General features: G+C 35.8%; 1 protein-coding gene across 25 annotated transcripts in view; it reads left to right on the forward strand.

The window, feature by feature from the left end:
- The window catches only part of LOC106877732 (uncharacterized), a 195289-nt gene that overhangs the window by 144860 nt on the left and 37168 nt on the right, over window positions 1-13261 (forward strand). The window contains exon 1 of one of the 25 annotated variants that reach the window (XM_014926704.2): window positions 2770-4021. The exons of 21 other annotated variants lie outside the window; for them this stretch is intronic. In XM_014926704.2, coding sequence (XP_014782190.1) covers window positions 2864-4021 — 1158 coding nt within the window. In that variant the 5' untranslated portion in view covers window positions 2770-2863. Of the gene's footprint in view, window positions 1-2769; window positions 4022-6013; window positions 6266-7474; window positions 7753-9475; window positions 9865-13261 lie in introns of those variants that run through there. 3 more of the 25 variants (XM_014926733.2, XM_014926734.2, XM_014926736.2) reach the window with 3 other exon arrangements.

Genomic DNA, 13261 nt, shown 5'->3' on the forward strand with positions numbered 1-13261 from the left:
TATATATATGTGTGTGTGTGTGCATGCATGTATGTATGTGTGTATATATATATATATATATATCTGTGTGTGTGTGTGTATATATGTATGTATATGTATATATATATATGTGTATATGTATATATATCCCATGCTAGCATAGAAAGCAGACGTTAAACAATGATGTATATATATATATAGATATATATATATATATATTATGTATGTATATATATATATTATGTATGTGTATATGTATACTTGTTTCAGTCATTTGACTGCAGCCATGCTGGAGCACTGCCTTTAGTCGAGCAAATCTTTGGAAGCCCAGTACTTATTCTATCGGTCTCTTTTTGCCGAACCGCTAAGTTACAGGGACGTAAACATACCAGCATCAGTTGTCAAGCGATTGTGGGGGGGGGGGCAGACACACAAACGCACACACACACAAAATTTAAGTTCCTCTCCAGTGCATGGAATTGTCAATAGATGCCTTATAGTTCTTGTTTTATCTCATTGAGTTTTCAGTTCAAATCCTGCTGTAGCCTACTTAGGTGAGGGACTTAATCCAGTGCCTTGTTCATTGCCACCACCTGACACCTTGGGTAGCTTAGTAGTATTCCACCCTGTTGCAAAGCATTTAGCCAGGTCTCCAGTTTGAGGATACTTTGTATGGGTATTTATTTTGTTTCTTTACTATTAAATGAGTACAATAATTTGTGTAATGAAATAGATTCAATGAAATGTTATAAACACTTGTTGACCAAATCCTACTAAGTCCTCACCCACATGAACTTGGAGGTTTCTACTTATTTTTTCTTAAGTCACACCATAACAGCTGTAAGCCTTTTATATCTGACCTTGCTCAGCTTATTCTAATTCTACAACCACATTCCAAAACTCCTCACATTTGTTGCTGTGTTTAAACACGTTCTGTCCTGATATCCAGGCAATAAAATGCTTTCTTTCGGTTCGGATGTGGTCCCCCACCCCCACCGCTTTGTTGTTTAAGAAACACTTAACTGATACTTACAAACTCTTTGAAATCACCCGTAAGAAAATCCAGCATCAGAATGTATTGTTGGTTATTTAGACTAAATTTAAGCTAAGTTTGGAAATTACTTTCATTGAAGTTAAATTTTCAAAAATAATGTATTGTCTATTATATACTATTAGTCATATCTGCAATCATAAGTTCAATATTCTTGTACGTATTTTAAAATTTATATAATATACAAGGATTTCTATTATAGTCACACTGGTTTTGTTTTTGAAAAAGAAGCAGGATTTCTTTTTTTATATTTGGTGGACAGGAGGACATTGACTTCCCTGACACTAAGACATGCCATTTGTGGGTGTAAGTGTCTAAGAATTTAATTTAAACGTCAATCCTACCATACAGTCTACAGTTGCTTAATATTATTATAAAAGCATGAACGCCACAAATACCAAATTTTCTTGACTAAATCGAGATTTATATGTTGAAATTGAAATCAAATAATTTAGTATCACGTGTACACACACACACACACACGTGTCGTCTAAGAGACCATAGGTCAGGGAGAGGATGACTCGTATATCTGTTAGTAGTGTAGGTATATTATCCGAAATTCGGATTACGTATATATTAAAAATGGGGAAGATCGGTTTATAGGATTACCACAGGTTTCCCGTCCATAAAGGGTTTAGCTATTTGGTGTATCTTCAGATAGTAAAACCTGGCGATACGCCATAAAGTTATATCCTTTATGGACGGAAGACCTGTGGTAATCCTATAAACCGATCTTCCCCATTTTTAATATATACTGTTCTACATCTTCGAGTTCGCTTCTTCTTTCGGATTTATGTTTTTTACAAACACATACACATACGTAACAGTTGGAACTGTTTTCAGATAGAAAAACGTAAGCAATTTTAAGACAAATTGGACTGAATTCACTGCCGTTATTTTGCAAAATAGAATACGGTATACAAATGAAACCGTAATTTTTTTTCTTTCTTTATATGATAGCCTTTTTTATATTGAGAACGCACTTCCTCGTTTACAATTGAATATACATAATTCTAATGACATGTAATTTGTTGGGAGATGTGTGTTCATTTTTTTAGCTGTTGACAACATCTATTCATATTTCGTGTAGATGGCAACGATAATATTAAATAAACCCCATTAAGAAAAGTAATTTTCCTTCTATACACTACCGTTCTTGCCTAGATACTTCTATAGACCCTCTGCTGCTTGCTTCACGCAGCCAAACTGCCTCTGGCAGCCAACTGCCATAAGACTGACCGTGACGTCACACAACAACAGTGCGGATAAATTTCAGTCAAGTAGTGCAGTAGCATTTTAGCTTTTGTTTTAAATATTTTATCTTAGGACACGCGGTAAGGAAAAGTTTTGAGAATTTCAGTAAACTATAATCTGTTCTGAGGTAAAATCGTAATGATATCATAGCAAATGAATTACCTACAAGTACTTAAATTTCTAAATCGCATACTAGTCATAGCTAGCGCAAATGAAGTAGAGTGTTGATAAAAATAATTTTTGACGTCACGTAGTTTACTAATTCTCAGCATTCGCTTGACGTTTTCGTGCCTCTTACGTGAGTCTGTTTTGAGATATCCTTTATTTCCATTAGTTTCCCACTCTATGATATATATATTTATATATATATATCTTCCTACTCATACATTTGAAATATTGCTAGTGTTACTGATTGTAATTTGGCTGGGGATGAAATATATGAGGCCTGTTAGAAACCAGATTTTAAAATGTCAAACAAAACATGCATATTGCCGCACAATAACCACACTGCTTATTATGCCAACCAACTATAACTGCTGGTATATTGCACTTGTCTTTGTACGTAACTAACTCGACAGTATGGATACTTTTGCTGTTGATGGGCAACATAAGGTCGTGCCTAAAAATACAAGACGTGCCAATGAAAAAGCGGCCCGTGCTTTACGGGATTATTTAAAAGATAACAGTTTATCCACAGATTTCGAATCTTTGGACGCCAAAGAGCTGAGTGAGCTGCTGGTATTATTTTACCGAGATGTACGAAAGCGTGATGGTGATCAATATAAGGTGACCAGCTTGGAAGGCTTCCGATATGCACTTAACCGATACTTTCGGCTTCCACCGTATCTTAAAACATTTGATCTCATTAAAGATGAGATATTTGAAGAAGCTAATGCTCATTTTAAAGAAACTGTTAATGAGCTGAAAACTAGTGGTAAAGGTGAAGTAACCCATCACCCTATTATTTTGGATGAAGATTTAGAAAAGTTATATTCATCCGTTTATTTTGACATCAATACACCGTTAGGCTTACTGAATAAAGTACAATTTGAGATCCGGTTATATTTCTTCCGAAAAGGTCCCCAGAGTATGGTAGAAATGACTAAGAAGACGTTCGAAGTCCGCGTTGATTCGCAGACCGGGTATAAGTATATGTGTAAAGCTGAAGAACAGTCCCCACGCAGTTTGAAGACCAAGACCGTATCGGTGTGTTCTGCTTCTAACATCCAAGCAACAGGTCCGTCTGCAATTGACATTGAAGAATTAACATATATCGTTGAAAGGCCCAATGATCCAAACTGTCCTGTGAAATCATTTGAAAAATATAAGAGCAAGCTCCATCCGCTTTGCCACCGATTATGGCAAAGACCGATATCTCCTTATTCGCCCGAAGGCTCAGTCTGGTATCGAAACATTGCTGTAGGTCGAAATACTTTACAAAGGTTTATGCCTGAACTTAGTCTTGCCTGTTCACTCTCACAAAAGTACAGCAACCATTCCATTAGAATAACTGGTTCCAACAAGACCGTTTTATCTGGGGGTTACAATTTTACTTTGCCGTATGCTAAAGATTCTCGCCTCGAGCGTAAAACCTTAGAAGGTGAATCAAATCATTCTTCAAACTCTGGTGCAACGCTTTTAGCTAGCTCAACGAATGCTCGGGTTATTGATAATTCTGGTGATGGTTCTCTGGACCTGCAGGTAACATTGATACGCAATGGCACTGAGAAGGACCAGGTAGGTGACATTCTGATTAATATCTGATATCACGCTTGTTTTAAGATGTTTTTATAGTCTGTTAAGATATCTAAGATAAGAATGATCGGCTTTCACAAGTAGGAATATGAAATAGTATAAAAAGTTGGGGATCTTGATATTTTATATTTTTGAAGGCCAAAGGCTTGTTATTAATGTAGAATGCCCATCCCATTTTGTGGATATCTTAATACATTAAGCCAAACTTTGAAAGAGTGGTTTTAGCTTACATTTATCAGTAAATACATCTAAAAAAAATAATGCCTCTGCTTCTTCCTGTAAAATGTTTCAGAAATAGGTGCATGCGTAAGAAGTGTGGTAAAAAGTTTGCTGAATTCAGTCTCACTTACGTGGCACCTTGGACAAGTGTGGCTTCTAAAGTTTCGAGCCGACCAAAGGTTTGTGAATGGATTAAGCCCATCGTGTGTGTGCGTTCACATCCTTGTAACTTAGCTATTCGGCAAAAGTGAAAATAAATATTGGTGTCGATTCGTTCAACTAAAATTCTTCAAGGCGGATCCTCAGCATGGCCTCGGTCTAAAAGAATTTTTTTTTTAAATTAGAAATTATTCACATCAACTTTTATTGGTGCTATTGAAGTTTAACTTAATCCCTATATATGTAGCAAAAATTTTTTTTTCGCTGCCAATGAATGAATCGTACGAAAGATTTGACACACGAACATCAACAAACATCGATCTATTACCATATTTGCCATACTTGACAACTAATACCGACGTCAGAGCGCTTCGTGGTTGCCCAGTCCCCCCTGTAATAACATGGAAATTCCCCTCAAAGTACATCGTACTGAAAGGACACTTTGGATTATATCCTAAGCTACTTCAAAGAAACAGATTGATCATGGCTACAGTGCTTGCTTGATCATTGCTGGCCTGGGTTTAAACAGCAACAATGTGTTCTGTGCCAGATGGGTCTCTTGCAGTAACCGGAGCTGTAGGGCTGACTTGATCAAACTCTCGTTTTCCAAATATTTTGTGTTCTTCGAAAAGACGTGCTGATATAATCTTTTGTTTTTACTTTTACCTATATTTCCCCTCCCCAACATTTTTTGTAGTCAGTCAAATTACCTGATTTAGTTTTAATCCAAATATATCTAGTTTTGTTTTTGATATAACGATCAACATGTCCACAATTAAGAATCACCAGAAAGTACGAACATAAATTTGCCAGTGTCATTTCTGTCTGTACGCCTTAACTTTAGGTGTGCACTTTCTTTGTAGTTGTTTTAACTTGGCGTTGTGTTCCGTTGGTAATCAGGTATAGGGTCGCTGGTAAGTATCACATAACCTACAACTAAACAAGTCAAACCACTTCACTTGGCTAAGCTCAAATAGAATGCAATAAGCCGCTGCCATGAAATATTCTTCGCAGTAAGCACTTTTTCTTTAGCTTGTACTTGGATCGCCTTCTGGTGCACTGAGAGAATGCAGCCAGCCATCCCATTGCATGGAAAGGGATCGAACAAGATAGGTTAGAGAATGTTACCTTTTTTTATCTGTTGGATAGTAATGAATTATGTATTGAGTTTATTCTTTATTGCTCAATTTAATGCCGCGAGCTGGCAAAATCGTTAGCACGCCAATCGAAATGCTTAGCGCAATTCGTCCGTCTTCTCGTTCTGAGTTCAAATTCCGCTGAAGTTGACTTTGCCTTTCATCCAGTTGATAAAAACAGTACCAGTTGAGCACTGGTATCGATGTGACTTACCCCCTGCCCAGAAATTACTCAAGTTGGTTTTCAGCTCGGAGCAGTAGAGTGTCCATTTAAGAGTATACTTTATTGGCGCAAGTTAGAGAGGTTAACATTAACTAAATTTTCTTCAAGATCATAACCTTTCAGCGCAAACGGCTTATTCATGTTGTGACCTCCAACAATCTGTGTCACCCATTTCAACCAATCAAATTCTTCGACTTATCATCACACCCCTCTTGTTCTGTCATGTCAGCCATTTTAGTCAGTCAAGCCTTTTCTGTTGCCTAGTCGGTTAAGAATAGTGTAATGGTGAAGCGTTGTGCATGGGGTTTGTGTAATACAGACGACCGTTATCCTGAACGTCTGTTCGGTGGTGTTAAATTCATACCATTTCCGAAACCGCGGAGACAACGAGACAAATGTCTTCGTTGGATTGAACGTTGCGGTCGAATTCCCGAGCAACTGAACGTTAACATTGTTGACGGAAACAAAAACCTTTACGTCTGTTCAAAGGTAAATAACTCTGGCTTCTAATTTCAGCCTCTCTTTGTAATCGTAACAACTTTAAAATCTGGATTTTCTACTTATGAATTAATTTAATTTTACTCATTAATATTCTTTATAATGTAAATTAAATATAAACGGATAAAGTTTTTATATTTAAATTTTCACTTGTGATTATAGAATAAAATTACTTGTTGAGCTTATCCTGTAAAGTTTATGCTATTGCTTGCTGAATGTTTAGGAAAAAAATACAGAAAATTATTGCTTGTTTTGTTTAAATTAGTTATACTATTTGAGGGCCACTGATTTGTGCCAAATTGAAAAAGTATTTTTAAAACCCATTTCATTTTTCAGTACTTATTTTATTTTCACTTTTCCATCATATATTAGTTCTTCCTACATTTTTGTTGCTTCATCTTTCATGTCTCTCTACAGAAAAAAAAAATCTACCTAAAAGTAAAGTCCGCTAAAAATATTGAGCACAGCGATACCTGATACTACTTGCTGAAACGTACCATCGTTGAAAAAAAAAATTACCTTAATATTTATGGTATTTAAATGTGACGTTTCCAAACAAAATTGTATCTATTTCTATAGTTAGATAAGTATCGACTAAATGTCTTTAATTGTATCTAATGTGCATTAATCTTTGTATGGTAAATGCTGGCGTGAGAAGAGTGAAGCTGATGATATGATACAAAAATGTTTTGCCTTCTGTCATGTTCGAATGTCTTGCTGTGTGCGTGGTATGTAAAAGGGGTTGTATGGAAATAATGGTGAAAACTTGAGTTATACAAGGTAATATGCATTTACGGATGAAAACCAAAACTTGGTTCGACTGTTAATTAGTAAACTATATATTATATTATATTTATAAATGTTATTGCTATGAGGATCAAGAAGAAATTCGATTTAGGTTCTTTTTAAAATAGGTGCCAGTTAAACTGTTATCTTAGTACTGATGTTAGAAATCATGTAAACCTAGGATGAAATACATTGCAGTATTTAAGTCATTTAACTATTTAAGTACCATTGATGTACTGGGACCAATTTGTTTTAATGCCAAAAATTCCTATTTTAACATTTGAACCATCTAATCTCGAAGTTCATATATACTACCATTTGCATCCCAACTGTTTCCGGTGTTATCGTGTTTATATATCACATGACCACGGTACAAACAGTATTTCCGCTTTTGCCAGGAGTAAAGCATATCAGTTTTACTAGCAAATATATAATTTTCCCTTCCTTCTTACGATTTTTTAAACATCTTTTCAGGAGTTCCAAAAATGGTAACTAAGCGTTGCGCTTGGGGTACTTGTCGTAGTGACAGTCGGTACAAACATAAACCTCACATGCTGAACGTGTTTTTTGTATCTTTTCCTAAGCCTAAGAGTTCTCTGGAGCGTTGTATACGTTGGCTTGATGCATGTTGCAGGCCTTACTATCAGCTGAATATTAATAAAATTAAATCGCATCACTTCGTCTGCTCGAAGGTAAGCCGGAATTAATAATATACATTTGTTTATTCTTGTTTGTTATGGAAACAAAATATTCCTCTGTTCATAAGCGTGGCTCTGTTTAACCACCACCTGGTTTTTGGATGACTTTAGCGTAGTCCACTCTGTTGTAGACATTCATATCAGGTCTATGAAGAGCTTTCTCTCCTAAGCTCTAAAACTAATATTTGTAGACAATTATTTCACATGTCATTTCTGGCTTGATAATTTACCGTCTTAGGCTATCTATCAGTCAGCAAGGGAAACAAATCGTAATTAAATTACACCCTGCTGCCTTACATAGATAATGAACTCTGTATGATCCCTTTATTTTAAAATTAGCACCCAAATTTAATTTAAATCACATCCTTATTGATTCTCCCTACGTGAGCTGACGAAGGAGTCTTACACTGCATCGAATCTTGAATTGGTTGAAGTAGCAGTCATATTTCCTTCCTTGTTTTAGATAGCTTCGAAACAGTACTTGTATCTGTGTAGTTACTTGTGTATCTTTTTCTGTGTAGTTACTTGTGTATCTTTTTCCATCAAACATAAGCTCCGTTTTAATTAACAATTGCAATCCAGTAACGATACCTCGCAGCAGTGCCTGAGAATCCGAGCACGCTTTTGTTTTTCGTAGTGCGTTATGGGTGGAATAATAGTGATGCCAGGAATTGTTTATTGTGAGTTTTCAACTTTTAACGTCCTAAATGTGAATTACTCGGGTACTGTAAGCGTAGTGTAGTGTCTGCGTTAGGAAAGACTAGAATGTAAAATACAGTTGAGAAAATAAAGTGCACACGAAGAAACATGTATTTGGTGCCCCAAACCCTTGTAGTAAATTAGACAGTGGGGAAAAACTGGAAAAATTATTAGTGTCCTGGCTTGACGATGATGATAACGTCCCTGTTTTGCAGGCGGTCATTCTGAACAAAGTCCTTATTTGCCTGAATATGAAGAGTCAAGATAGCACTAACATTTATGGTCAGCAAAGGGTGGTTTCATTAAGACCAGAGTAAGGGAAACAGTATAATTGTTTCATAAGAATAAATAAATAATTATAGAACAGAAATATTGAGAATAGATTTTAGCAATTTGGAATTTCTCATTAAATCTTAATTTGGTCCTAGTGTGTGAATGATGTAGATGTGCTATTTTATAATTGCCCTTTTCTATCTTCATGTAAAAACTTTGTGGCAACGTTCTTTATTCAGAAATATACATTGGAGGTGTACAACATGCATCCCACCCCATTTTATATTTTCAACTGTCAGGTGGACGTAACTGTTTTGGGTTCGTTTTCATATCGTAGATATTTATCAAGAATAGATCCGTAATCAATCTAAAACTAATCGTGTGAATAAAGGGCAGAACGGTGTGCGTACAAGTTATTAAAATCATATTAAATTTTTATTGCCATGGACCACAAAAACGGTTGTAGTAGTAGTAGTAGTAGTAGTAAAATGACGTTTTCGTTTGGGAGCTGGGTAGGGCTATTAAGCTAATTTAGTTGTGAATATGTTTTGAAAGGTAAATAACCAAATGCAATAAACTTTACTGAGTGTAAATTTCCTTACTTTTTGAAACCGTTCAGTGTAGTTTTTTTTTTTTTTTTTTTTTTTTTTTTTTGTATCATTGTGGATTCCGAAAGTCGTCCTTATCTGACAGTTGATTTCATTACTTACATCCTTTCTTTTCTCGTTGGTTATTGTGCTCATGCGCTTCTGTTCAACTAATAAAACCATGAAATGGTTGGCAGCTCCATCCAGAAGTCTTGCGTTTAAATTAGATAGCTGTAGTGACGATGGTATTTAGTAGCATTAGTTATGTATGTTGTAGTGTCGGTTGTGCTCTCCCCTTGCCTCTAACTCTTGTTACTGAGCTCTCTCCCCTCCCTGCAGTCAGCTCGCCATGGTGCGCCGATGTGTGTGGGGTTTGTGTAACGCCGACGAAAGGTACCCAGAACGAATAAACGGTGGATTTTTCATTCCTTTTCCTAAACCGCGTACAAAGCTAGAAAAGTGTTTGCGTTGGATTGAAGCATGCGGTCGGCCGTATTCTCAACTAAATGTATTCAAGATCGATCAGAATAAATATGTCTGTTCAAAGGTAAGGATTGATAAAGCTAACTGACTTGTTTTCCGTTGTTTTCATTTCATCTCATGTCATTTCCTTTCTCAGCTATTTATGAATTTGCATCCCGTAAGTGATACTTTTTTCATTCCGCATGATATAATTTAAAATCTAGTTTGATACTATAGAATGAAATACCGAAAAGATTTCCTTACAAAACATGCCTTATTAAAACAAATTTGTGTGTGTGTGTGACTGAGTCGAACGCGTAATGTTTTCTCACTTATCCTCTTCTTATAATTGGTTATTTACACGCCGAAAACCTTTTCACTCTATCTGTGGATATGAAATATTCTTGCGCAGTAGTCATTGTTTCTCTCTTTATACAGCATCTACATACGCACACAAAGGAGAAAAAAGACAGGAAGAGTAGCGGAATGATTTGTAACACACTTACGCTGAAAGCCATTGTAGCAGTTGGGAGGAGTGGGGGGTAATCGGCACGGTCATATAAGCATCTTAGTTGCTGCTATTGACACGACGTGAATGAATATACACATATGTGATAGATTTTTCACCGCTATTTTTTTTTACATATTATTGTAGTTGAATTATTTTGACTAATCTACGGTAGTATGCTGTTGCTAACTGGAAAGCTTATTTCTATAGCTGGTTGTCCCTAAATCTCAGACAAAAATAGTCCATAAATAGTCCCTATTTCTGACTGCGATATAGTTATATACGAAATCTTATTCTATTGGGGGTTTTTTTTGTTTTCTTTCTTTTTCAAGTTAGCTACTGTTTGCTTTATTTCGATTTGTTTATGAAAGTAAATAGTTTTCGTTGAAGTGTGCCATCTATTCCCCCTCCTCCCCAAACAGACTCTGTGTGTGTGTGTATATATATATATATATATATATATATACATATATATATATATATATATATATAATATATATATATATATCGACTCTCAAAATGGCTACCGTGCCTCAACTGCATCACGAATAAGAACAAAAAGCAAATTAAACAGTTGATCTCCCTACTCAAATCTTTAAGTCCATTAAATGGTTTGTTGCTAGGGGTTCCCCCCTCGTCCCGGTTTTAATTAGGCAACCACGTACAGGCGTTTATCGTTTTCAGTAATTTAGATGTTGAGTGGAATACATAAACGATGAGTATTAGTACTGCTATATTATGATGCTATATAGAGACCGAATTGGATTTCTCTAGAAACTGATAAATTACTTGGCCTTCTCCTTAAACTATGTTTATTATTTGTTTGTTTACATCCGCATTGATACGCATGAGTTATTATCCCCAACATCGTTTTAGAAAGTACAGTTGGAATGTTATACATATTTTCGATGTGTGTGTGTGTGTATACACACATCTTGAAAAGGCACGAGGATTATTAGCTAGCTTTTATCTTATTGACCCAAGGCAGGATTTGAACTTGGAGCAAGGAGGTTGTAAACACTGAAAAGCTGGCGTGAAATTGGAATGTGGCGTGCATATCTTTCCCATGAGTTGTGGGCAACTAGGACTGAAAATCGTAACTGACATTTAACATGCTCAAATATTTTTCTTATGTGATCGTAGCATCGATGTCTTGCAAATTTATTTTTAGGAAAGGGGTATCAGAAAATGTTGACATTCATGTCGCATTCTCAAGGGCATTCACCCTAGAAACTTTCTATGTCTGTTTGGAATTTAGTTGCAATGTTGATTACAAATCTAACACTTGTAACTCTACATTATGTTTCTGGATTTGTAGCACCCTCTCTCTACTTTAACCAACTACAGCTACATTTTTTAAATTCTATTTCCCAAATTCTGTCTTTAACTTCAGAACCTTGAACTAGTAGGCATTTCTTGGTACCCTGATACTTAGTGGATATGCATACGGCAGTCTCATAGTTCCTAAAACATTGGGATACAAGGACAGGAAACCGTTTACATTCAAGACTGGCTGATCAAATCCACGAACCAATGAGGGTGCCTTATGTCAGTCACTTCGTTAGATATACGGGCCAATTCTCCCTCAAGTAATACCACCATCATCGTTTTAAAATGATAAATTTTCTCGATCATAGCCTAAACAATTACTGATAAATTTACATTCCAAAATAATACAAATGGTAGGTTTCTTGAGGTTTTTGTTAGTGTTAAAGAACTTAGTGGTTTTGATGACAATAACCGGTTGATAACATTCATTGTTTAAAGAATTTAAAGCAAAATTGTTAAAGCGTTGAAAGAAATGCCTTGCAGTATTTCTCCTGCTCTTTATGTTGGAAATTCAAATTTCACTTATGTCAAATTTGCCTTTCATTTTTCTGGGATCAATAGTATCAACTCAACCCCTCCTCGAAATTGCTAGTCTAAATCAAAAGAATTAAACAAAAATATGTAATTTAAGTGCACAAGGTATAGAGTTAAAATAGTCATTAAGGATATGAAGACAGGTCCATCAGAAATAGTTGTTGAGATGCTAAAAATATCTCAAATAGGACTTGCATAGTCAACCTAATAACACAGAGAGTTGTTGTACACAGTGGTTAGCATGACAGTATAATTGTCAAATGTTACACGGGCAAAGGAAATACTTTTAGAAAGAAGCAGTTAGAAGCATATCAGACTGTATGGACCAAGATATGGAAGAAGTTTGGTGTCTTCATGGCGATGAGATTATGAGAAATGGTCTTCATCTGTTCTCTGAGTGCATAGAGTAAAACAGTTAAAGGAGTCATTGCCTTTACTGGCAACAAAGAGATTCTCTTCAAGCAAAAAGTTGACTGGAGAGAATGTGAAAGCCTGAAATGAAATAAGCATCCCACATTGGAGGTGTAATATTAGTGTACATGAGAGCAATGTGGTAGAAAGAGAGAATCTGGATATAAGAATCAGGTGTAGTGTCCAAGAGAGACAACTGCATTGGTACAGACATGTATGGGTAGGTTGATTAGATGTACCCAGCAACTCAACGGGAGAAAGCTGTTGATAAAATAACACAAGTGGAGAGGGACTAGTTCACCTATGTATGCATTAAAAAAGCAGATGTAAAAATAAAACTGTTTAATATTGTCTAAATATAACATGCAGCTATCATGTACTACTGCATGAACACTCAGAACACAACTAATTAATGTCTACATTTGTGTAATAGTTATGACTCCTATGTACTCTACTCTTTATTACTTACCCAACCCTGCTGTTTTAAATTGATACAGAGGCAAAAGAGATGTTCTAGAAAGATAAAACTACAGAAGTATTGAGCTTTTGGACCTGGTTGTTAAAGTTATAGAAAGGGCTATTGCAAAACTGATTTAGAAGAGGATTAGGCTAGTTGAGGTGTAGTTCAACTTTGTCAGGAGGAGGTACTTCTGCTTCTATTACTTCACTAGCACTATCTCTCCAATTTCACCCAATATGG

Source organism: Octopus bimaculoides, chromosome 3, assembly GCF_001194135.2.
Source record: "Octopus bimaculoides isolate UCB-OBI-ISO-001 chromosome 3, ASM119413v2, whole genome shotgun sequence".
Classification (NCBI taxonomy): Eukaryota; Metazoa; Mollusca; class Cephalopoda; order Octopoda; family Octopodidae; genus Octopus; species Octopus bimaculoides.